This window comes from Eurytemora carolleeae, unplaced genomic scaffold (assembly GCF_000591075.1).
Source record: "Eurytemora carolleeae unplaced genomic scaffold, Eaff_2.0 scaffold577, whole genome shotgun sequence".
Lineage (NCBI taxonomy): Eukaryota > Metazoa > Arthropoda > Copepoda > Calanoida > Temoridae > Eurytemora > Eurytemora carolleeae.
In genome coordinates, this window is record NW_019396824.1 from 67,384 (window position 1) to 94,917 (window position 27,534).

The 27,534-nt window shown below is 33.0% G+C and overlaps 1 protein-coding gene across 1 annotated transcript; it reads left to right on the forward strand.

Annotated features, from left to right (window-relative positions):
- The first annotated feature begins 806 nt into the window (after window positions 1-806).
- LOC111709086 (ras-related protein Rab-23) lies at window positions 807-18,274 on the forward strand. Its single transcript, XM_023482677.1, has 5 exons — window positions 807-1,034; window positions 7,526-7,731; window positions 10,766-10,924; window positions 16,987-17,104; window positions 17,840-18,274. The coding sequence occupies exons 1-5, from the start codon at window positions 987-989 to the stop codon at window positions 18,164-18,166; spliced, it is 858 nt and encodes a 285-aa protein (XP_023338445.1). The 5' UTR covers window positions 807-986; the 3' UTR covers window positions 18,167-18,274.
- Window positions 18,275-27,534: the final 9,260 nt, after the last annotated feature.

Consider the following 27,534-nt stretch of genomic DNA (forward strand, 5'->3'; position numbering starts at 1 on the left):
ATGCTTGTTTGTCCTAATTCCTGTCCTAAAATTATGATTCTTTGTCATAATTCCTGTCCTAAAATTATGCTTGTTATCCTAATTCCTGTCCTAAAATTATGCTTGTTTGTCCTAATTTGTGTCCTAAAATTCAAAGTTTTACTATTTAATATCCGGCCTTTAAGTTGATGAGTTCGCCCTAAAAAGATGTTCTATAAGTCTTTAAATAATGTTAAATGTCCTTCCTAAAGGTTTTTTGATTGCCCTAACTCAATAGCATACCCATTCCTAATTAAAATGTGTAATTGCCTAAAAAAAATGCTGAATCCGTCATTAAATTTGTTTGCTGGTCCTTTAAAAAAGCTTATGTCTGTCCTAAAAGTGTGCCTGTTTGTCCTATAAAAACCATGACTGTCCTAAAAATGTCTCTACATGTCTTAAAACAAGCTTATATCAGTCCTAAAATTGTTTCTGTATGTCCTAAAATTGTTTCTGTTTGTCCTAAAACAATGCTATGTCCGTCCTAAAATTTTTTCTTTATGTTAAAAACAAAGCAATGTCTGTCCTTAAATTGTTTCTGTTTGTCCTAATGCGAAGCTATGTCTGTTCAAAAAAATTTCTGTATGCCCTAAAGCAAAGCTATGTCTCTCCTAAAACGGTTTCCGTATGTCTTAAAACACAGCTATGCCTTTCCTTAAAGTGTGCCTATTCGTCCTAAAACAAAGCTATCACTGTCCTAAAAGTGTGCCTATTTGTCCAAAAACAAAGCTATGTCAGTCCAAAAATTGTTTCTTAATGTCCTAAGACGAAGGTTTGATGGTTCCAGGATAAGATGTTTGTGTTAACATGAAACTGCAGTACAGTTGACCTTGTACAGATCTAAACCAAGACAACAGATACAAGACATCCACCCGTGATATCAACTGTGGTATTGTTAGTACCCGGAGAAGTGGAACCCTGTGGTATTGTCGGTACCCTGAGCCAGGGCAACCAAGTGACACAAGACAATGTATATCACTGATATCAGGGATGAAGATATAGAGATCTCTGTCAAGGTAAGGAACTGGAGATAGAGATGGAATTCACATGTTGTTAAATATACAATACACTAGTATACAAATACTTATGCATATCATACATATATATATATATATATATATATATATACATACATACAGAGATAGATTGGTAGACAGGCAGATAGATATAAATAAATGGAAAGATAAATGAAGAAATAAAGGATAAATAGATAGATAGAGAAATAATTAAATCAGTAGATAAAAAACGGAAAAAAGTAACAAGAAATAATAAGTTTAAAGTGAAAAATTAGGCAGAAAATAAAGAAAAAGAAGATAAAAAGAAAGGTGTTAGTTATGGTGCTTGAAAAAAAATCAAGCAATCTAGTTAAAAATAAAATAATAAACTGTACTATAAAAACAACCCAGCTGACACTATGACCCAATTTTGTAAAGAAAAACATATTTTCAGGAAACGAACGTGTTTTTCTCCGACTTTTTAAAAAAAGATCAATTTAGATCAGATTTTATCATTTATATTATCTAAGGTATTTAATCCATTAATTTGAGAATTTTATATCATAAATTCAACCTCAAACACTCTTTAAGCATAAAATTATAATTAAACTTTAAAGAATGGCCTGTTATCGAAATATTTAAAACAGTAAATGTCAAAATTAATCAATTTTTCACAGTCAGTATCAGCATACAACCTTTCATGCTAAAAGGACTGTACAAGTAATTTCACGTGACCCTTCATGTAATGATGACAATGCAATGCCCAATTTACCCTTGACAACTTTGTCTCATCAAGAATGAATTAGACATCCATGTTTTGTTTCTTTAAAATATTTCCTTTTTGTGGTTTCTCTGCAAAAGTTCCAAACTTAAAATCAGTTAAGAAATTCACGGAAATAAACACTTTTCGAGTGAGAAAAACGGCGTTATATTCCCCATTCTATCAGATTAAGTTTTCAAAAGTTTCGTTGTAAACCGGGCAGAGCCATCTTTGCATGGAGGGTCACTGAAAATTACGATTTACGCTTACAGTTCCTTGAAGTGCTTGTTTTTTTATAGAACTGTAATTAATCTCAATTTCAAATGACACACAATTTACAAAGTTACATATATTATCAATTAACAACAGTACTTATTCATCCTTTGTCTTTTTCAATCTTTAATTGTGCTTTCACATTATTTCTCAGCAAAGGTAAAAAAAATAAACTGTTGTAAACCGCTCATGCCACTCTGTATGTAACCGAAGGAATACTCAAAACGTTTACAGTTGACAGAACCTTTCCCCAATTCTTGGATAGCAAAAATACATAAATAATAAATATTTTTGGATGCTTCACATTCGAAAAAAAAACAATAAAAAACAAATATTATTTATTCTTTCCAGTTTTTAAGACTTTTTGAACAAACCCCCCCCCCCTCCCTCTCCTCCCCCTTCCTGGTGAGGTAGGGTTAATCATCTCAATCACTGAAAAAAAATGGTTTCCCGGATTTTTATGTAAATTCCGTGCACTAAAGCCAGGAAGCTATAAAGTGCATGAGTTCAAAATAAAAGGTTGGGTTTAATATCAGATCTTGGAATTAATGAATATGAAAGAATCAGTTTAAATGATTCAATCCTGCTTAAAGGGACTGTAAGCCGCTTGATTTCAAGTAATCCTACATGCCCTATTCACAACCGTACCCTTAAATCCTTTGTATGATCAAGTCTGAATTAGATAATAATGGTTATTTGAAAACTGATTATATTTACATGTGGGTTACTGGCGCATTTCCATTTCGAGTCAGAAAAACGACAATATTCTCCAAATTATTGATCGATAAAAATGACAGGGGTATCGCTGTGAATCAGGAATTCTTCTAGTTTTTATTTTAGCCTGCAATTATGCTGTATATATATAATATATAGGGAAACATATAACTGTAATGTAATAAGCTGAAATTTATGGAATCTTGTGTGTATTCTTTATAGACTATATAGCAATACAGTTTTACCACGAGCTTAAAGCTTAAGCCTGTACCCCCCTTTAAATTTTCGCGAACACTCCCTTTAGGCTTAAAAATCAACTTATTAAGTGAAAGTATGGCTTACCGTATACAATGCACCATTGCTAAAGTTGTCTTTCTATTCTACAGTTTTTTTTAGTCTCACTTTATATTATTAAGCTAATTGGTTTTCATCATAATAACTAATTGCCCCTCCCCTAGCTCCCCTGACTATTAATATATATTTACTATAGTAGTAGTGGGCACCATATCTAATATGGGTAAATGTGCATATAATAAATATTATTGCAAATTTAACGTCCATGTATAAGTGTTCAGATATCATGGGCGTGCTTTGAAATCGTCGGTGCGATAAAACGATAAAACGATTGTCTCGGCAATGTACAGTGATGACCACAGAACTCTGAAATAGGAAGACGACTTTTCAGGTTTTTACTTTCAAAAGTCAATTCAACATTACACTTATAGTTTCAGGAGATGTAAATATTTTCATTTACTGTTTAGCACCGACTTAAGGATTCATCTCTAATTGGATGTTGAGATAGATGATACTGCCAAGCAATTTAGATTGATTCAGAATAAACACCAAACACATGTCTGAACCCTGATTGGATCAGGCGCTAATGGAATCGCATACAAGTGTTATGAGACTCAACAGTAGTGCATTTTAAACATATCCATTTTAGTTAATACGGAATTAATTAGATACGCCATTAGATGAAACTATTTGCTTTGAAACACCATAAAATACGTAATTGTTGAATTAAAGTCGTCTTTCTATTCCACAGTTTTCTGATTATCGCTGTATGTAAAAGACATCCAAGAAAGAAACTGAGTACTAGGTGCAAAAACTCTAATTTTCTAATCCGTAAAATTTTTGCAATCTGATGTTGCAGATATTTGATATTTCAAAAAATAAATTTTAATGAATGAAAAGGTTATAAATACTGAAGGCTTACACCTTTAGCTATAGGTTTAGAACATTTGTAGCGAGTATTCAGTTTTTAATACACTGATAAATTTTAAAACTTTTTTTTATCCGAAAAAGAGAGCGAATCGCCCTAGATTAAAAAAGCATAAAAAAGCAGAAAGACATTTGATAAAAGTTGTAAAGCATGTTGTAAAATTGCGGATTGTGTAAAAAATTTGCCCAGATAGATTTTGCACTTTTTCGAGAGTTTTGCAAAACTAGGCCAGGGATTTGTAGAAAAAGTGCAAAATAAATGTTTATATTGTGTATTGGTGAAAAATATAGGAATTGGGAGCAATTGTGTTGGATTACGTGATTCCTTCAGACAACGTGACTCCGCCATATTTTAAACAGATTTTAGAAGATTTAAATTGCCGCGTAGGGTTCTCTACATTCAGAAGCCTCGCGTGCGCGTTCAAATTATAATAATCTTGTGAAAATAATATTCACGTCTTTTTTCTTAATTTATTTAATATTTCATCGTTCTGTCAAAATATGAAATTTTCCAGATTTTTGTTTTTTATTCATTTTATGAACTTTCAAAAATTTTAAGTCATTTTCTTGGGTCACAATCGGTCTGCCATAAACCTTCCATTGAGGCATTTGACTACAAACAATGTTATTAAGATATATCCGGTATCCGTTTTTTATCGCTTATTGGATAGAAACAAACCAAAAAAAAAAAACTTAAAAATATATATATACGTACATGTCATTAAGTCAAAACCTGTTTAGTGGATAAAACAATTCTGAATTAAAAGCATGGGTTACAAGTATGTTTGTGCAATTTCATTAAATTTTTGAAGTTTTTGGGAGAAAAAATGTTCCCAAATCCCCGACACAACAGTGGAGGGGATGGCGCTTTGAGTTCCTGGAAAAAAAGTTTAAAAAATAATTGAAGACTAAAATAGTAAATATATGCTAGTGCAGACGATATTACCATCCTGCCCTATCATCTTCTAAGCATTCAGGCCTTTCAGCCTTTCTATAGATTCGCAAATTCAAGCCTTTAGGCAGTCCTTAGGCCTGATTTTTGCATTGCAAGATTCTCAGGGGATCTAGATACGTATATTCAGAAATTTAAATTGTAGAGGAAAATAGACTACAAAGTGAAGAAGGTAAAAAACTACATAAATTGTTGCATTTTCTGGGGAAAATATTATCGTCGATCTTCAAAAAGTTGAAAAATATCGTAGAAATTTACAAATAAGGAATCTAATCCACGGTTCACAGTGGTACCTTTATCAAAATTACAATTAGAAAAGATCAATTATCAAGGCATAAATCTGCAATTAAAAATTATAAATTTTAAGACTAAAATACTATGAAATCCCGTAAAGTTGCACTTTAAATGAAACGTTATTTGAAATTACGTCGAACAGTCTCTTTAAGAATATTTAAATTTTTTGAGCTGAACTTAGAAAATCCAGAAATACCGCTTCACCCGAAGCTGTTTAAACATGTTTAAAACTCAAAACTATATTTAAGTAAAATATCGAGAAAAAACTAGATAATTTGGAGGTGCATTGAGCGGAGTTGATTTTAGCTAAAGATATCATTTAAAGTGGCTGCAGTAAACATGTAATTAAACATACAAATGTTTTATAATATTTATTGAAAGTGAATCGATAAAATATATTTTACTCTAGCTGAACAGTACAATAAGCTTTTGAAAATATGATATCATATTTTTATCAATTCCCTGTGCCCCCAGCAAACTAAGGAGGTATTTTAATATCACTTCCTATATATTATTTATTGAAAGGTTCTAAAAAAAGTGTCACCATCAAATATATTGCTTGACAAAATAAAGGGAGTAAATTTTGACATTGTGAAGAAAAAAATCTGCCCCCCCCCCCCTAAAAAAGGCCCCTTTCAGGAACCAATACAGATATTGGCGCTGTAAACATTAAATATATCATTAAGGGTTCCAACGTTGTCATGGTTTAGTATTCTGGTACAATAATATACTATCACGTTATATCATCTGGGATTACAGGGGGGTTTTTATACAATGATATCTAGAATTAAACTTTATAGTTTGTATGGGGGTTTTATGTTAACATGGATTCTAAGTTTTCAACAATCATCTTTTATATTATATTATTAATGAAAAGCATAATTTTAAATATTTATGATTGAACAATTTTGATTCCACATTTTTACCATTGATGTCTCATAGCGCTCTACATAATTTAAATATTGTACATCTACTTATTCATCTTACTATTCAATCTTAAATCATATTTAAACCTAACCAGCTCCCTTATCTGTATATATATATAGTTGTAATCTCTGTTTGTCTGTTCATTTGTTCAATCTTAACTCAGGAACACCTGGACCTATTTGCTTCAAATTTTGACTGAGAAACTCGGGAGACCCACGGGAATGGTCGTAGCTTGGTTTTGAGAATTTAAGTTGCGTGGGTCGACTTTAAAAGCGAAAATTTAGTTTCCCGGTAAAATCGTTCAAGTGCGGGTAAACGGCGGAATAACTTTTTGTAACCTTAGCAGCGCTGGGTTCCCAAGATAGTAAATATAAAATAGTAATCTCTGGTTGTCTTTGTGTCTGTTTTTTCCGACCATAACTCTGGAACCCCTTGCACGGTGGACTAAGCCAGTGGGGTCGGTCAAATAGGCTTAGGATTAGGCCGGGTACTGTAAAACATCTGAACGCACCCCTGTCGTATGATAGTCTGGTTAGGGTGACGTACTGTACCATAGGATCGGGTCAGTACACACTTTTTTCTGGCAGGCCGGTACAAACTGGGCAGGCCCTGTTCGAATTCAAAATTACTATGGCCCAGAGTGTTTGACCGATTTCAATAAAATTTTGATTGAGGAACTCAGTAGAACCACGGGACTGTTATTAGGGTTTAAAGTTCTAAGGTTAGTGGGTAAACTTATATAGAGAAAGTTTAGTTCCAGTTAAAGCAGGGAATGGGATCCAATGCTTTCAATCTATAAAATGCTGGATGGTTTCAAAGCTAGAAAGCACCTGTTTCAGTTTCAGTTTTAAAGTAGATGGCTAAATTCTGTCAAAATGTGCACTTCCTCGTTTACAATGTTCTTTAACTACAAGGCTTATGCTCTGGATAACCAATCAATCAATCAATTTATGCGTTGATTTCCTGACTTATTAATCAGTCTAATCATATTCTAATTAATCGGAATCAAACTCCTGGATTTTCTATCAATTCAATGTATAAACACACACCTGGTGTAAATAGATAAGGAAAAGGAAAAAATAAATGGATTCCCGCCCAAACATTTTGTAGAGACGTTGCTCGGTCACGGATAAAATATGGGTGTATTTTATCCACTTAACTATCCCAACCCAGTGGGTTCTAAATGGTCTTCATTCCTAGCGTATAAATTACTTTTTAGTGAAGTATTTACCCGTCTTTTTACACCGTTTAAAATATATGGGATAAAATCAATCTATGCAGCTAGAGGACTCTTTTTCCATGCGTAGTAAAATGATGAATTGGGCTTTTTATCATGTAAATATGTGTAATTTTCATATGATATTATTTCAGGTTGTGATAGTAGGGAATGGCGCGGTTGGAAAGTCAAGCATGATCCAGCGCTATTGCCGCGGAACCTTCACTAAAAGCTATAAGAAGACGATTGGTGTGGATTTTCTTGAAAAACAATTGCGGATTCATGGGGAGGATGTCAGGCTTATGCTCTGGGATACAGCTGGGCAAGAGGAGTTTGATGCCATAACCAAAGCATATTACAGGTATAATCTTATATTTTTTTCCTAATTTCATGATTGTGAATATTTAGAACAATTAGTTACTTTAAATCAGACATTTGTAAGTTTAATTACTTTTCTAATTTGTTCCCAAATACACGCAACCTCAATTAAGGTCATTTGTTACCCATGCTGTGATAAAGCTTGAGGCTAAGGTTCTATATTTACTTATTTCCCTACGCAAACTTAAACATGTGTTTTAATTTGGTATAAAAAAATCATGGGCTTCCGGTCGGTAATTTGATATCAACAAAATGTTTAATACTTGAATTTTTGAAACAAAAATAGCTGATAATTACAATAATTAAACACAATTATCTGTCTTTAATTTATTTATTCATGAATCTGTCAGTTTAAGACAGGATGACTTGACATTATTTTATGTAAAATGTTACATGGTTTACACAGTTTACACCTCCATCTTTTATTTTGTTTATTCAACGGCACGAGGGGTTTTAACAAAGAGATGTTAAAACTTTTTTGACAAAATCATTTTGTTGAACAGTAGGGACGGGGGGGGGGGGGCAAAAATTTTCTATTCTCCCGTCATTCTTAGCTCCCAGAGTTAGGTTAAAAGGCGATAAAATCACTAATATCCAAATAAGGCGCGAACTCAAATTATCACGGTAATGTTGAACAGCCCATAAACGCTGTGAAAACCCCGCCATTTTGAGAATAAGCGAGGGAAAAATGGAACAAAATTGACAGCTATCAGGGCCAGGATAAGGCTTCCTTTAGTTTTTTTCAAGATTTATTTTCATTCTCCGTTTTTAGAATTTCGGGTTGAATAAAAATTGTTGTAAAATTAGCATAAAACACTCTTTTTAAATTTTTTCTCAACAACAGTTATGTAGAGGCAATGTTTCAAGGAGTTACCAGGAAACGTTCAGTTTGTTTAGAAAGTATAGTTTTTATTGTTTGTGTGTATTTAGTGTAAAGTTTAACCACTGTGCACACTGTACAAGTTGTAAAATGCGCAAATGTTCTAATGTTTACTAGAAAATGTACACAATAAGTGTCATTTAGCGCTGATGATTTTTTATAGACAAAAATATTGTTTTGACTTTTCAATATTTTTTTGCCTACTTTAAAACATTGATTGAAGTAGGGGGGGGGGGCATTTTGCAGCAGGTTCTGGGGGCTGGTGGGGGGGGATATTACATCGCATTCGTTTCTATTGAATTTAAAGCTCTCCGCTCCTTTCTCTCTTGGAATTCTTTAGTTTTTTGGGTGTTTAATTTCATGCATGATTTCCCATTTACAAATCTGTCTATTCAACTCACTTTCAATCTTTCTTGTCTTTACATCTTTCTATCTATCTATCTGCACATTGTTACAATTGCCTTAATTCTGTTCTATCTATCCATCCTTCCATATGTATATATCTATAAATATATAACCTAGTAATCTCTTTTTGTATTTCCGATCTTAACTCAGGAACCCCTTCACCAATTTGCCTAAAATTTTGATTGGGGAACTCGGGAGAACCACTGAAATGTTCTTAGCTTAGTTTTGAAATTCTAAGTTGTGTGGGTTTACTTTTAATAGCTTTAATAGTAATTTAAGACCAAGCGCGGGTAAACGGCGGGAGTAATTATGAGTACCCTGGGCAGCACCGGTTTACCAAGCTAGTCTGTCTATATTTATCCAAACAGAATGAGACTACAATGACGACCAAAAATTTCTTGAAGGTTGAATTTGGTATTTACAGTAAAAATAGTCATTAAATATATTGCTTAATGATTTGGCAACGAAAGAAACAGGTATAGAGTTACAGGAAACCAAAATTGCGTGTAAAGTCTTTATAAATTCTGTACAGTCGTCTCTGCAGTCCCATCCGTGTATATGTAAAAAAATTAATTTTATATCTCTCTTTCTTTTTGTTTGTATTTTTTCATGGCTTTGTTTAATTGTTTAGATATATTACAAACATTTATCTTATTCTTTTTATCTTTTTATGCTTCTTTCTTTGTGGATATTATATCACTGGCCACTGCTATTGGTGTCTAACTTTCTATCATTTAATATTTCTAACTATCTAGAGCGTCCCAGATTATTTATTATCGCCAAAATACTGTTTTGTCTTAAAAATCTCAATAATCTAATAATTTTACTTTCACAACAAGTCATCTCTCTTCACTCTTTACACAAAGTTATTTAAACTTTACGAGTTTGTTCTGTAAATTGAATGCAATTTCTGTTCGGGTTTCTATGTGCATTTCATTTGTTTTGTTTTTTACCACTAAAACTAATTAAAATCTGTATAACAATCATCATACAAACATAAATATCCATATAATGATATTAGAATACATATAACAATCATCATACAAACATAAATATCCATATAATGATATTAGAATACATATAACAATCATCATACAAACATAAATATCCATATAATGATATTAGAATACATACAACAATCATCATACAAACATAAATATCCATATAATGATATTAGAATACATATAACAATCATCAAACAAACATAAATATCCATATAATGATATTAGAATACATATAACAATCATCATACAAACATAAATATCCATATAATGATATTAGAATGCATATAACAATCATCATACAAACATAAATATCCATATAATGATATTAGAATACATATAACAATCATCAAACAAACATAAATATCCATATAATGACATTAGAATGCGTATAACGAACAACCATGATTTATTGAATGATATTTGTATTTTGATCCATAAAAGGATTATGATTTATGTAACGTTAGTGTGACGATCACGATCCATATAATGATCAAGCTTAACTCAACGATCTAATAATCATGATTCTGATAGCAATATTTGTTTAAATTGGGAGAGCAATCCATTAAACGATCATTATGATTCTTCAAAAAAACATTTTATGATCATGTTTTATGTAAGAATGATAATCTTTCCAAACGATCATCATACTTATTCAGATCATGTGATCCAATTCCCAAACTTTATTTTTCTAAAATTCTAGCTTTTTCTTACTAAAAAACTGTATCCAGGGGAGCCCAGGCCTGTGTTGTTGCTTTCTCCACGATTGACCGTGAGAGCCTTCTAGCGGTGAGAAAGTGGAAGAAGAAGGTGGAGGATGAGTGCGGGGATATCCCCATGGTCCTCGTACAGAACAAGATCGATCTTATATCACAGTCAGAGATTGATCAGTAAGTTTTCATCTTTTTTTAATTCTTTTTTTCTTTTAAAGATGATTTACAAAAAAATTTAACTCTCTGCACACCCTAGGATGATTGAGGTATTCCTATTTTTCTACTTGAAAATTGATTATTTTATTTTTTGGTTTCTCTGTAAAAGTGAGTTTAGGAGTTATCTTGCAGAGACAACGACTGCAACATTTTATAACAAATATCTTCCTCACTTAATTACTTAGAGGTTTAAAGGGTATCAATATGTATGACTCATAAACTTATGAGGATCCCATGAAATTTAGTTCTACTTTTTTTAAATATCGCAAAACTTTTGGTTATCCTTAATTGTTTATCCAACATTTCTTAGATCCTCAACTTTCAAGTGAAAATGACAAATAATCCATAGGGCTTTAATAGGCCAACCTTTAAAAATCTGCAAAAGATCATTCTTTGAAATTATTTCAATAAATCGTTCATTAAATTTGTAATTATGTTGCAAAACTATTTGTAGGGCACACAAAAATAGGACAGACACACATGCGCATATGATTCATAAACAAAAATATTACATAACGTGCGCAACACGAAGAATAAACAAACGCGGCAAAGATTGTGCGTCATGCTGCGTGCGTGCACATTACAGCTGAGATTAGAAATACAGACCGTGCTCCTTACAAGGATATTTTATTACTATATACAGAAGTAAAAACAATTCTGAATCTGATGCGCGACGTTGATATATGTACTAAAATAATTAATGATTAAATTTTCCTTTCTTTCTAATTATCGTAAAAGCCATTAGTGATAATATCAAAAATTAGAGTAAAATTTCAATTTTGGAACAACTAGTTATAGAATAACAACATCTTTGGGACACGTTAAAGAGACTATAGGCGTAATTTCACATTTACTGAGAAACCACAATTGAAAATGCTCAATTTTTTTATTTTTCGAGAGAAAAATAAGGATATCTCATTCATTCTTGTGTAAACAAACATTTAAAGGATAGGCCATGCCACTTTTCAGATGCAGGCTCATTTAAAATAACGTCTAAAGTCCCTTTAAAGACATTTAAGTAGGTCCCGTATCTAGGTAATCCCCATATATAGGTAGTCCCCGTATCTAGGTAGTCCCTGTATCTAGGTAGTCCCTGTATCTAGGTAGTCCCTGTATCTAGGTAGTCCCTGTATCTTGGTAGTCCTTGTATCTAGGTAGTCCCTGTATCTAGGTAGTCCTTGTATCTAGGTAGTCCCCGTATCTAGGTAGCCCCTTGTATCTAGGTAGTCCCCGTATCTAGGTAGCCCCTGTATCTAGGTAGTCCCTGTATCTAGGTAGTCCCTGTATCTAGGTAGTCCCTGTATCTAGGTAGTCCCTGTATCTAAGTAGTCCCTGTATCTAGGTAGTCCCTGTATCTAGGTAGTCCTTGTATCTAGGTAGTCCCCGTATCTAGGTAGTCCCTGTATCTAGATAGTCCCTGTATCTAGGTAGTCCTCGTGTGAAATTACAGATTGCACGAAGCGTCCTAAACCCCCATTTCCTGCGCTATAATTAGAGGCAATAAGAGGGCTCGACTTTATAATTATTCTAACTTTTCATGTCATCCAACCCCCATCCTGCTAAACCATCTCTCAACTTATATTTTTGATATTCTTTTTGAAGTTATAACTTTGATTTTGATAATAGCTCACTGACCATGGGAGGGCAACCATTTAGGAAAAAAGTGAAAAATATAATTATATAATTATAAAATATAATTATTTTTTATTTAATTTTTTTAGACATTTAGACAGCAAAGAATATGTATAAGAAACATTTAATCTACTTTTTATGCTCAACATAATATCCCTTCCTTTATTCTCTCCCTGATTCTTTCCCTGATTTACCCTCCCCCTAATTCGACCCCCCTCTCTTCTTTACTATACCTCATTCACTCCCCCTCCCCTTTTTATATCTCTAACTTATTCACTCCCCCCTCTCGTTCACTACCCTTCCCCTAATTCACTCCCTATCCCCTTATTCAATAACTTCCCTTAGTTCACTCCCTAGCCCCTCATTCAATACACTTCTCCTCATTCACTCACTATCCCCTCATTCACTCACCCTTATTTATTCCCCCCTCATTCGCTACCCGCCTCATTCTCTTCCCCCCCCCCCGCTTATTTCTCCTCCCTACTGCGGAATATAAAACGCAAGAACGTGTTGTTTAAGGTTTATTAGCAACGTTTAGTCAGTAAATTGGTCAATTTAAGGACTAGAGCACTAGGTGTGTCCCAGGGTAAATACTAGAAATATCTAGAAGAAGTAGAAAACAGGGGGAAAATATGTTTTTATATGAACATTTTTAATCATTAGATAATACCAGTTTTTTCTGTCATTTATTTACTATTTTTTTTTTCTAAATGAACTTTCATTTGTAATTGTAGTACAATTGTTCTTCAATGACATTCGAGTATATAAGAGCTATTATCCCCCCCTCACTTCCCCATCCCCTGCACTTAAAGAAGGATGAGTGACAAAATAATTGCCCCCCCCCCCCTCATATGTACCTAAATGGGACTGTAGGCGAAATTTCAAGATTTGCATCATTACGATGTCTGATACGATTTCTCTACTTGAACAACGAGGAATACATCGCTGTTTTTCTTTTTAACAAAGTGTTAAATTCTGTAAATTTTCTTCATTGTGTGCAGTGCATAAATCCGCGATTTACTTTTAAAGAGAAACCGCCACTGAAACTAATCAGTTGTCAGCTAGAAACATAAGGATATTTCCTTCTTGCTCAGGTCAGGTTTCAAGGGTACTGTTGTGAATTGACCAGATGTTGCAAATTTTATTTTATTTCATGATATTTCAATACTAATTGAAGTCCCAGCTTGTGACACAACAATGTCTTGATTATAATTTGTCCATCAAACTTAGTTTAAAATTCAGGCAGAAATTGCATGCCTGGAATAAAATTGAAATCGGCCTGATTATTATGCTTGAAGACAATGCAACGATAATTTGTATTTGAAAATGTATTGTTTAAATTGGTTCAAAGGGACTGTGCTCATATTTGAACAAGTATTGTTTAAATTGGTTTAAAGGGACTCTGCTTATATTTGAACAAATATTGTTAAAATTGGTTTAAAGGGACTGTGCTCATATTTGAACAAGTATTGTTTAAATTGGGTTAAAGGGACTGTGCTCATATTTAAACAAGTATTATTTAAATTGGTTTAAAGGGACTATGCTCATATTTGAACAAGTATTGTTTAAATTGGTTTAAATGGACTGTGCTCATATTTGAACAAATATTGTTAAAATTAGTTTAAAGGGACTGTGCTCATATTTGAACAAATATTGTTTAAATTGGTTTAAAGGGACTATACTCATATTAGAACAAGTATTGTTTAAATTGGTTTAAAGGGATTGTACTGTTATTTGAAGGTGAATCTCGTTTGATAATTGTTAGAAGAATTCGTTCTTTCTAATTGGCTGTTGGTCTTTCCATTCTTATTATTTATATTTGCAGCCCTATATATGAAGATTCCAATTCTGCAAAGATCTTGTTTCAAACTTCAGTGTTAAAGGAGTAGATGGCAAAACGTAATATATGTTTTCGTCATAATTTAGATAATTTGGCTCAAGGTTTCGCTTTTAATCTGACTGGATAAGTACTTTATAAATTTTAATATTTTATTTTTATTTATATTTGAAATATCGATTATATCGGCTATAGCGCTGGGCAAACGGCTGGACCAAATTGGTTGAAATATTTTGAGGGAACTCATTGGTATCCGAGGTTAACAAAGTTTTAAAAAATTCAAAATTTTGTTTTTCCAAAACCAATTTTTTTTAAATTACAAATTTAGTATTAAAAATTCCACGGGCACATATTTTAACGATTGAGCAACGAATTTTTTTTTTTTTTTAATACAGTGAGAAGCAGAAAACTGTGAAAAAAAAAATACTTTTAGACTCAAGTTATGATTTGTAATAAGATCCAGTAAACAGGAGACACAGCAATCATTTTAGTGTGTAAATACTCATTTCATTTAATGTATTTGCTACTTTAATAAAACTACTTATACCGTTGTAACAACCTCGTAATGCAGCTGAGGTTTTGATGTCGTCTTCCTTTTCCACAGTTTTCTTGTTCTCAGAGTAGTTTGTAAAGATTATGAATTAGAAACTTAGAGTTAAAGGTAAGTTATCTGCTCGTTGTGTACATAATTCATAAATACAGAATCAAGTGTTAAATATGGATGACTAATTGGTTTAATATTTCACAAGTGGGTGGCAATAAATTCTAAATATATATACGTAGTATTAATTCAAAACAGTTGGACTCCAAAACAGAAACAATTATCTCACTCATTCACATTATTCTTCAGTAAGTGTTTTAACACCCTGCCCCAGAACAATTTAAATACCCCCCCCCCCCTCTCCAACCCCTCACCCATCAAACTCAAGGAATTGTGTTACTTCACAAACTTGAATTTTCTAATATCTTCGCAACCTGATGGTGTAAACCTATTTAAAACGTATACTACTTGATCTAACCTAATTCATAGTTTGAATTATCTTTGGTCTACGACATTGTGTTGCATAGATATATGGATTAGAAAACCGGAGTTTGTGGCAAAAACTCAACTTCGTTGCTAATCCTGTTAGTGTTTTAACCTGGCGTAGTCCTTTACTATTTCAAGCTATGAGTTATGCTGATTGAAATATCAATTGGTTCACACCATCAGATTGCAAAAATATAGCCATTTTATAGTTTGGGGCGAGTGATCAGTTTTTTTTTTAAGTCTATAGATCCTGTGAATTAAGAATTAATAAGATCTGTTACTGAAAAAAGTTTTTGGGAATAGTAGCTAGAGCTAGACTAATTCTTTCAATTTCCACGACAAAATACTACAAATCGTGTATTTTTCACAAATTTTGGGTGGTCGGGGGGGGGGGCAACTGATGCAGGGAGGTGAAGTACTTGACAGCTTGGGGTTAAAAGGTTACCTAATCATTCTCAATTTTGCCTGAGAAAGCAATCATGCAATCAGGCAGTCAAGTCTGGATCAAATTTTTTTCCTAATTTTGCGCATTTTTCCACCATATTTGGAGGATTTGGAAATATTCCACATTTGGGTGAGGATTTAAAAGTAGTCCTGGAATTCTTTAATCTAGGAGAGAATTGGTTTGAACCGTGAGCTCAAGGTGTAGGGATTAACAGGGTTAGTTTTACTCCAGGTGCCTCAGTTGATCCGATATTTAACGTTATTCAACCGAAAACCAAATATAGATTACACGAATTCTGTCGGCTTAAAAATTTCTTTTTTTTGTATGAAATGAAATATAATATTTCTGGAGAGCCGAGAGAGGGGGGATTTAAATTCCGGTAAAATGAGAATATAATCCAGTTTAATCCGTTTACAGTAGCTCAGCTAGATCTCTTATCAAATTTAAACAAGTTTTGTCTTTCAAATATGTTAAAACCCTGGATCCTTCATGCGTATGATGTGTTTAAATTTGCTTTAAATCTTGAATTATTTTCAAATTTTCTCACGCAAATTCAACCCTTCGAGCAAAGTGTTCATTCATTCTGCATCTTACGCCTTATATTCATCCTTATTTTACTTTGTTAATTCTTATTCATCTGGAACTCAATCAATCAATCAAGTTCGTTTTCTATAATTCAATCTTGCCGCGGCATTGATTCCTATAATTTATATTACTTTTCCCGCCAATTTTCTCAGGTTCTAGCGGATGTTCACACATGATGGACATAATTATAAAGATTTGATTGTTTAAATAGAAATCCGTTAAATTGTTTAAATTGTTCCTAATTTATCAAACAGAAAAATACTCTGATACAACTTTTTCTTACAAATACACACTGATAGAAAGTATAAGTATTTATTTACATTGGTTTTTAAGAAATAATATAATTTTACACTCTTATAAATCCAATTGATTCCTATGAACAGATAATTTTTCTGAACTAAATTTTAGTTTAATTCTTAAACATTTTGTTATTCCACCAGATGAACATGTGATTTTTTATCAAATGGCAATTTTTGTCTCATTTTGCTATACTTTAGGTTAGAGGCTGAGAGGCTGGCAGCAGAGTGCAATATGAGGCTGTACCGTACTTCAGTAAAGGAGGATCTAAATGTAGGAAGCGTTTTCCAGCACCTAGCAGAGAACTATGTCAACAAGGTACAACATTTTTTAACATTTTATACAAAATGTGTTGCGCCTTTTTTTGGAAAAAAAATGAAATTATACTGATATTTGTTTTATAATTTATACCTTTTTGTTTATGTGATAAACTGAATTTACGAGCGGCATAAACACTTGTTTCTGATAGCGTCAATATGAGTAATTTTATATCTTTTTTGTGGGCACTCAAAGAGTTAACTGCTTCTTTACACTACTTATACATTTACAAATCTTAAATCCCCCATCAGCTCTGTGTGTTGTGAGACCAATCCTTTGGTAGTGTCATGATTAAGGCATTAAGCCACTGGCTTAATGTCCTAATGTTGTCTGGCAAGGGCAAATCTGCAATATCAAACCTAAGACTTCAATGCGTCGACGGCCTTTTTAATTATATGATCTTATTTTTCTGAAAATTTTAATTCATTATTAATGCGTCATCATTTTGCAAAAATCAAAATATGGCTTATTTTTCAAAATGACGTCGTTGTTTTGTTCCACGTGCAAGTGCCGCGTCTGATTAGAATATACATAGAGAATAGATTTATAAGACAGGATCTGCCAATATCTTGCATTAAAACAATCAGCGCATGAATCTAACCTTCCGCCTTCTACCTTTGTATCAATTTATCCTTCACCATCCTACAACCCTTCTCTTAATCATCTTACAGTTGCCTTCATATTCCACAAAAATAATCAATGTTATTGTTTGTTTTTTAAATGTCTACTTTTTAGGTGAAGAGCTACGACATGAGCGTCGGTCCCTATCAGAGCCTGCAAATCGGCGTCTCCCAACATCGACAAATCGGCCGAAACGACGGTTATCGGAAGACCAGCGGCAGCCTCGTTCTTCCTGACTACTCCCGCCGATTACCGGGCAACCGTCGTCGGTTCAGCAACTATTGTGACCCATGTACCGACTATCTAAATAATCCAATGTTTGAATCCCTCCAGCCCAGAAGATACTGGAACTCCGATAAAAGCATCACCCTTCGTCCCTTTAACAATAAGAAACATTCCTATAAAGCAATCAATGTTAAGAGCGCCTGTAAAGTTTTGTAAATTGTGATAAAGGGTGAAGAGGGTGTTTAATACATATTTTATCCTAGAAATGTTCAAACCACAGATACTTTTGGAATTCACCTGAAATCATTCAATTTTGGTAAAAAAGAGAAATTATTAAGAATGTGTTCTAAAACATTTAACGTTATCATCTTTTACAATCATGAAAGATTTGGTATTTAAGAATTCTGAAGTACCCTGTTCACACGTTTTCGCGGATAATTCTAATGTTTACTAATAATGCATTATTTACATACTGTACCGTACTGTACTGCACTGTACTGTTTTTCACAGTACTGTGTTGTAAAAAAAATATTTTACTTTATGATATTTGTAATAAACAATTTTGTCAGTTTATATTAGTATAAAGAGAGGCTAAAAAAAAATATTGGAAACCTAGATTGCAATTTTTTACGATAAAAGGATAAAAATGAAAAAAGTATTTTAGGGAAGCTCATTAGTATTTAGAGAAAAACTTTAGGAATTTAGACATTATCATGGTGTACAAAAAGTTTTAAATATCAAAGGTGTACAGTGTACACCACAGAGCCTGAAATTTAAAAGAGTATCGTTGAACGAAACTCCTAAGTTTCCTTTTTGGGGTCTTAACACTTGTGTAGATTTTGTTTTAAGAGATTCGAAAAAATGGAGACTATAAACAAACTGAATTATATAATATTTCATAACAAAAATATTTATTTTCACAAAACTCCCTAACCCCATTCATAAAACCCGGGTTTTAGAACTGGTTTTAATAACGATACCCTGTCTTAAGTTTTGGGCTCAGGCGAGAAAGATTTTTCGATAATACATTTTGAGTTTGTGGCAGATACTTGTTCTAATTTTTAAAATTGGAAAATCTTTAAAATTGTATTATATTATTTTTATTCTATTTTTGCATATATCAAATTAAGTGATTAAAGGAAAATTAAAATCAACAATCTATAAAATCTGAAGAAAATTTATTTGTTTTGATTTTACTTTAAAGGTAGAAACCGTCTAGACATGGTAGTTGAGTTGAAAGTGCAGTATTGTAGAGAAAAACTTTAGGATGTACAATTTTTGAATAAGAGTATAAAATCGTTTTTAATATTTCACCAGTTGTTTCAGTCAGCAGAAGAAACGTATCAACTTAATTCTAAAGTTTTTCTCTATCTATAACAATACTGTACTTTCAGCTTGCAACTATCATGCCTAGGAGGTCTCTCCCGTTAATGAACAAATATCAGTTTCGATATTTTAACTATTTGATAAAATTCAGATTAAAAAGTCTAAACATGCTTATCCTGTATACTCGAAACTTCTCGAATAAAATGAAAAATAATTTCTGATATGGAGTGAATCTAAAATTAGATACAATAATCCTAATCTTAAAGTTTAATCTAAACCTATAATTTTAAACAAAGTCGGTATTTTGATTCCATTTTATGTTCCTCTCAACTTTACAAAGTTTAAATACAAAACTAAGATTATTATAGTTAAAGTAATAAAACAAAAACAAAATTTGCGGATTTGTCTGTTTGCATCGGTTGATTTACAAACAATTTTTAATCGAATTTGTTTGAGAGAAATTGTTTAAATGCGACTATATACCCTGAATCCTTGAGAAAACTTTAGATCGTTTTTAAACAAATCCCAACCCTACTCGCTAGCACTAGAATTATATCATTTTCTTCTCAATATATTTCGCCAAAAACTTTGGCATCATCAGGAGTTTGTCCTATAATATATAAGCAAAAAATAAAAGTAAATAATACAAACACAGCAACTAAAGTAAACAAAGAAGAGAACAAAAATAAAAATTCTTTTTATGTAATAAGGAATTTTTCAAAATGAATATTGTCAAAACAAATAAAACATAAAAGAAAAATTAGAAAACCGTACTTTACTCTCTTGAAGAGTATTGAATGACGGGAAAAGGATTGACTAGTTGAGATGAACTACAGTATACCCAGGAGCCTAGACTTGGACTGCAGTATACCCAGGAACCTAGAGATGGATTGCAATATACCCAGGAACCTAGAGATGGACTGAAGTATACCCAGGAACCTAGAGATGGACTGAAGTATACCCAGGAACCCACAGATGAACTGCATTACACCCTGCAAAACCTAGAGAGGAACTGCAATATACCCAGGAACATAGAGATGAACTGCAGTTTACCCAGGAACATAGAGATGAACTGCAGTTTACCCAGGAACCTAGAGATGGAGTGAAGTATACCCTGGAACCCAGATATGGTCTAAAGTATACCCTGGAACCTAGAGATGGCCTAGAGTACTCCCTGGAACTTAAAGATGGTCTACAGTAAGCCTTAAGCCCTAGGGATGGTCTACAGTATTCCATGGACTCTAGAGATGGTCTAAAGTTACCCTACAACATAGAGATGGTCTGCAGTATAGCCTGGAACCGGGGGATGGTCTAAAGTATTCCCTGGGGCCTGGACCCTACGGTATACCCTAGACCCTAGAGATGGTCTACGGTATACCCTGGACCCTAGAGATGGTCTACAGACTACAGTATACCCTGGAACAAGGACGTGTCAAGAATTATGTAAAACCAGAAACTACGATGTTCATGTCATTGTCTATATTTGTAATTATTCTACAATTCACATTACAGATGCTAAATATTAGGTTCCCTAGATCTCAATATCTTGATCATCCTTATTCCTAGATAATAGTTCATGGTATGTTCTAGCTCCTAAAATATACTGGGGCCTGTATCCAGAATATACTGGGACTTGTATCTATGATATACAGGGACCTGTATCTAGGATATACAGGGACCTGTATCCAGGATATACAGTGACTTGTATCTATGATATACAAGGACTTGTATCTATGATATACAGGGACCTATATCCGGGATATACAGGGACCTGTATCCAGGATATACAGAACCTGTATCCAGGATATACAGGACTTGTATCCAGGATATACAGAACCTGTATCCAGGATATACAGGGACTTGTATCTATGATATACAGGGACATGTATCCAGGATATACTGGACCTGACATTTCTCAAGGATATAAAGGAACCTGTATCCAGGATATATAGGAAACTATATCCAGGATATCAAGGACATGTGTCCAGGATATCAAGGGACCTGTATCCAGTATATACAGTAAACTATATCCAGGATATGAAAGTACATGTGTCCAGGATATCAAGGGACCTATATCCAGGATATATAGGAAACTATATCCAGGATATGAACGGACATGTGTCCAGGATATCAAGGAACCTGTATCCAGGATATACAGGACTTGAATCCAGGATATTCAGAACCTGTATCCAGGATATACAGGGACTTGTATCTATGATATACAGGGACATGTATCCAGGATATACTGGACCTGACATTTCTCAAGGATATAAAGGAACCTGTATCCAGGATATATAGGAAACTATATCCAGGATATCAAGGACATGTGTCCAGGATATCAAGGGACCTGTATCCAGTATATACAGTAAACTATATCCAGGATATGAAAGTACATGTGTCCAGGATATCAAGGGACCTATATCCAGGATATATAGGAAACTATATCCAGGATATGAACGGACATGTGTCCAGGATATCAAGGAACCTGTATCCAGGATATACAGGAAACTATATCCAGGATATGAAAGGACATGTGTCCAGGATATCAAGGGACCTAAATTAAGGATTATAACTGTATATCTGGTCAGGGAAATCCCAACGCCTGTTTTATAATTTACAGCTAGAAATCTGATGGGTTAGAGCCTCAGGGCCGAAAATAGGTTTAAACACAGCACACATATATACTCATAAATACTGGTTTCAAAACGGTTAAAAAAAACGGTAAATCTCGAAGTGAAACTCTTCCTAGCAATATTGATAAAACTAATTACAAGAATAGAAAATACATTTTCTTCACTGTGCAAATATTAATAACTAGCCTTAGAGGGCGCTTCGCGCCCATCTTCTAAATTAATTGTGAACATGTATCATCAGGAGTTTGTCCTATAATATATAAGCAAAAAATAAAAGTAAATAATACAAACACAGCAACTAAAGTAAACAAAGAAGAGAACAAAAATAAAAATTCTTTTTATGTAATAAGGAATTTTTCAAAATGAATATTGTCAAAACAAATAAAACATAAAAGAAAAATTAGAAAACCGTACTTTACTCTCTTGAAGAGTATTGAATGACGGGAAAAGGATTGACTAGTTGAGATGAACTACAGTATACCCAGGAGCCTAGACTTGGACTGCAGTATACCCAGGAACCTAGAGATGGATTGCAATATACCCAGGAACCTAGAGATGGACTGAAGTATACCCAGGAACCTAGAGATGGACTGAAGTATACCCAGGAACCCACAGATGAACTGCATTACACCCTGCAAAACCTAGAGAGGAACTGCAATATACCCAGGAACANGAAGGGGAGGGAAGGGGAGGGGAAGGACGAAGAAGGGCCAAGGGGGAAAGAGGGGGAAGGATAGGACGGGGAAAGGAGTGAAAAAGGAAGAAGGTGGAATCAGGAGAGTATGGGAGCGGGGGGGAGTTGCAAAAGAAAAGAAACAATGCCTGAACTTTATAATTTTTTGTCAGATTTTGTACTAAATGTAACGTGAATTAATTACAAAGAATATAAAATCAATAAACTGGTTTTGCAGATTGCACAAACCATGGAATAAGAATGTCTTCCTGGAACAATTACCATGGACTAAACATTGGTTCATGAACGGTCAAACTTAAACAAATGCAAAGTTGTAACGATCATCCATGTATTGCTACCAAAAAAAGAGATTTTTTGTTGAATAAAACCAATAGTATAAAATATAAGGGAGATACAACTGACGCGGCCCGCCCTACCATATGATTATACATGCTTTGCAGACGGTACTTCATTTGAATAAGAAATATTTGTCTGATGTACAATTACCGCGTATACAATAACCTATTCTGAATATTTATTATACAAATGGAGTACTGTCTTCAAAACATGTATAATATGGAAGGGCGGGCCGCGTCAGTTGTGTTTCCCTTCTATTCCATAATCCTTGAATATAAGCGATATTTTTATTTTCAAATTTAGAGCGACTTCATAAACTATAGTTAAAGCTAAATTTTTACTAGAAAATGGCGCGAAGCGTCTTAAATGCCTGCTACTACTGTCATGTCATACTTTTGGTACTAAATCATTATTCAATGTCTGCGTAAATTGTTAACTTTTTTCCTAAAATCTAAAGGGTGTTTCTTAAACTTATAATAGCGCGCTCATTAGTCTGAAAATTACACTGCATGTCTGAATATAGTCGAAATCATTGCTCCTAATTTTAATCATAAATTTGGTCAAACCTTTGCAAAAAAGGGCCTAATTGGTCTCTGTCAGCTAATATAATTAATACTATCATAAATATATACATATATATATTTCAGATTCATATATATATAATTTAATTTATTGATAAAAGTTGTAATCTTTGTTTGCATGTTTGGATGTACGATCAAAACTCATAAACCCCTCCACCGATTTGCCTCAAATTTTGATCAGGGAACTTTTGAGAATCACAGGAATATTCCCAAGCTATAGTTCATATTATATTTAAATAAAATGACAATAATATTAATAATGATAATTATGATAATAATAATATGGGGCGTACAAAGGGAGGGGGCCTGGGTGCATGGGCCCCCCATTTGCATACGCCTTTTAGAAGGACACATCCCCATCTCCCCCCCCACTAATTCCATTTCTTGCCATTTCATAAATGTATGAAAGATATCATTTAAAATCCCGGACTTTTCAAATATTTTTCTTCCCTTGAAAAAGGCGTTTCCATGTAAGGTTGTAATAATATTTCTCTGCTTCCTCACAAGAGGGTCTAAAGTTGAGCAATTGTTGATATAAAGCCATCTTCAACGGTTTTCAAGAATTCATGATATGAAATATGATTTGTTGAAATAATATGACGGTAACCAAGCTGTACAGAACAACTATAACCAGATTAAAGGGACTGTAAACGTAAATTCAAGTGACACTCCATGCAAAGATGGTAATGCACGATTCACATTGGTATCCTGAAAAGTTTTGTCGGGTCCAGTATAAATTAAATATCAATGTTTATAGATTTCCAAAACGGATTATTTTCAATTGTGGTATTTCTATAAAAGTAACTTGCGCATTCTAATGCAGGACTTTTTTAGAATATTACACTTTTTAGACCTAGAGAAATAATAATATCTTCCAGATAATTAATCATGGATAGAGGCTTCAAGGATACCGTTGAAATTACTTCTTACAGTACCTTGAAGTACAGTGGCAGGCGTGTGAATCAATACAGTGTTCAAAGTAAATTAACAGATCGGTTCTTGTCCCGGCAATCTTCGATCACAATTTGACCAATTTAACCATAGATTAATTAAAATAACAGATAGGACACTAGATGTCGTCTTTTCAAGACTTATGTATGTTTCGTTCACAATAACCCCAAAGAGTTACACGTGTGACGTAGTCGGCGTAGAACAGGCTCTCTGTCTGTCTTGTTCTGTGCCGACCACGCGTAACTCTTTTGGGATTCTGCCTCAGGGTTCTTGTGAACGAAACACACGTAATCTTGAAAAGACGATATCTAGAGTCCTATCTGTTGTTTTAATTAATCTATGAACCTATTTTCTTTTCTTTTCTATACTTCTTTGTTTTAAATGAAAAAGGATAAAAAGTAAATGCTTTCCAAATAAAAAAAAAATAAAAAAATTTTAAGCTTTAAAAATAGTAAGGTAGGAAAAAAACCAAAGAGGAGAGGGAAGGAGCTATTTTATTCATTACGAAATAAGATTTCATTAAGTTCAAATTATTTCCATATTTGATCAGAAATAAAAAAAAACAATGGTGGCCACCTAAGTTAAAAAGCAGTTTCAGTAAACTACAATTAGTTACCCAATTGTATTTATTTACGTGGGTTTATTTCCATTATATTTACTTCTAAAACAGGGTTTATATTGTTTTAAATCCAGCAAGGTGTCAGGCATAGGCTTATAAATTCAACAGGGTGACCCATATAAAATATCACTTTTTTAAATGATAAAATTAATTTGTTTAACTATGCTGCGTTATTATAGCATTCCAACATTATCTTTATTAATACACCCTGCAGATTGCAATCTTGCTAAATGTATGCTTTTATTAATGCACCCTGCAGATTGCAATCTTGCTAAATGTATGCTTTTATGAAACACCCTGCAGATTGCAATATTGCTAAATGTATGCGAATATTTACTTTAAATGCTAAATAGTATTTGCAAACTCTCGGTATGTTTATCCTACAATAGATAGGTAGATAGATATATAGATTGATAGATAGATAGATAGATAGATAGATAGATGGATATATAGATAGATAGATAGATATATAGATAGATAGATAGATAGATAGATAGATAGATAGATAGATAGATAGATAGAAAGATAGATAGATAGATAGATAGATAGATAGATAACCAACTGTTAGATGTTCCATACTCCCGTCAAAATATAAGGACAATGTATAAGAAAATACTACATGTACTTTGTGACCTTGTTGCTCATCTAATTGTAATTTTACACACAACTAAGAAATATAATTTTTCTTCTCCTTAAAAGCTCTTATAGCAAAAGAAGCTACGGTTTAAAACAATTAGAATGTTAAAACATGTCACAACTCACATTGCACAATTTGATTTTTTATCACAGAGCAATTAAAGACAAAAATTGTTTCAGAAAAAGTTTTCTTATAATTCGTCAAAAAATTGTATACACTTAAGATCGGAACAGATTGCTGAATTTAGATTTTTTGTTGAAGGTCTATTTCCGGTTTTGATTATATTTCCGGTCTTAAATTATTTATTATCAATAAAATGTCGCTAAACTGATTTTATATGTACTTAAAGGGAGTGTTCGCGAAAAATGAGGGGTTTAGGTTTACGGCAAAAAATAAGCGCTCTTTATCGCTATTATTCTTATTTCTTATCTTATCACACCGAAGAACGTAGCGTCCATACAAATTCAGAAAGATGCAACATTCAACTCAGATTGTAAAATAATCAATTTAATTTACAAACAATATTAATCGATTTTTTTTCGACGCATTCGTATATAACATTTCATAATTTTTTTCTAATTTTAAGTAATATTTTGCTTGCGCTGGATTTTCGAACATTCCTCAAAAATATTAAAATGTCGTCTTCATTATCAAAAATCCTCGAAACAGGAATAAATGTTTTCAAAGTAACTTTCAGATCATGAAAAATAAAGAAATATTTTGAAATATCAAATATATATACGAATGCGTCGAAAAATAATCGATTCCCAATGTTTGTAATATCTGAATGATTTGTTTAAAATTAAATCTTTCCGAATTTGTATGGACGCTACGTTCTTCGGTATAAGTCGTTTTTAACATTTTTTTCCTTAAAGACGCAACAGATAGAAGTATTATTAGAAGCGATCAAAAGCTCTTATTTTTCGCCGTAAGCATATCCCTCCCTTCATTTTTCACGAACACTCCCTTTAAAGGAACAGTAGACTTAATGTTTAGTAATCAACCGTGTGCGATTCGCAATGATAACCTTTAAATTTATATCTGAGTAACATAAGGAAATATAATATCGTATTTCTAGAAGTAAAGGGTTTAAATTCTGTTGATTTCCTGCAAATCACAATTGAAAATCATGAATAAACTAGAAAAATAAGAATACCTCATTCATTCTTAATTAGACAAAGATGTTTAGGATACCGATGTAAATGTCTAGGATACCGATGTAAATGTCTAGGATACCGATGTAAATGTCTAGGATACCGATGTAAATGTCTAGGATACCGATGTAAATGTCTAGAATACCGATGTAAATGTCTAGAATACCGATGTAAATGTCTAGGATACCGATGTAAATGTCTAGGATACCGATGTAAATATCTAGGATACAGATGTAAATATCTAGAATACAGATGTCAATGTCTAGAATACCGATGGAAATGTCTAGAATACAGATGTAAATGTCTAGGATACCGATGTAAATTTCTAGGATACCGATGTAAATGTCTAGGATATCGATGTAAATGTCTAGGATACCGATGTACATGTCTAGGATACCGATGTAAATCGTATAAATACATACAACTCTAGAATCGAAGGATCACTTAAATTTACTTATGCAGTCCCTTAGAATTGTATATTTAATAAAATTTTAACATTTTTCAAATGATATTAGATATATTTTCTTTGTTGTTGGAAGCAAGTCAACTAATTGAATATAATTAGCTTAAACGTGCTCAAATTCAGTCAAATAACGGAGTCCTCTGTCAATGATCCAATTTACTAAATATAATTACATCTTTTTTACTTCTTT

Bases quoted from the DNA above. Each gene is read 5' to 3' on its own strand.
- LOC111709086 (XM_023482677.1), top strand. From the start codon at position 987: ATGTATATCACTGATATCAGGGATGAAGATATAGAGATCTCTGTCAAG. The intron at 10,925-16,986 runs GTAAGTTTTCAT...GCTATACTTTAG, and splicing joins TCACAGTCAGAGATTGATCA to GTTAGAGGCTGAGAGGCTGG. The intron at 17,105-17,839 runs GTACAACATTTT...TCTACTTTTTAG, and splicing joins CAGAGAACTATGTCAACAAG to GTGAAGAGCTACGACATGAG.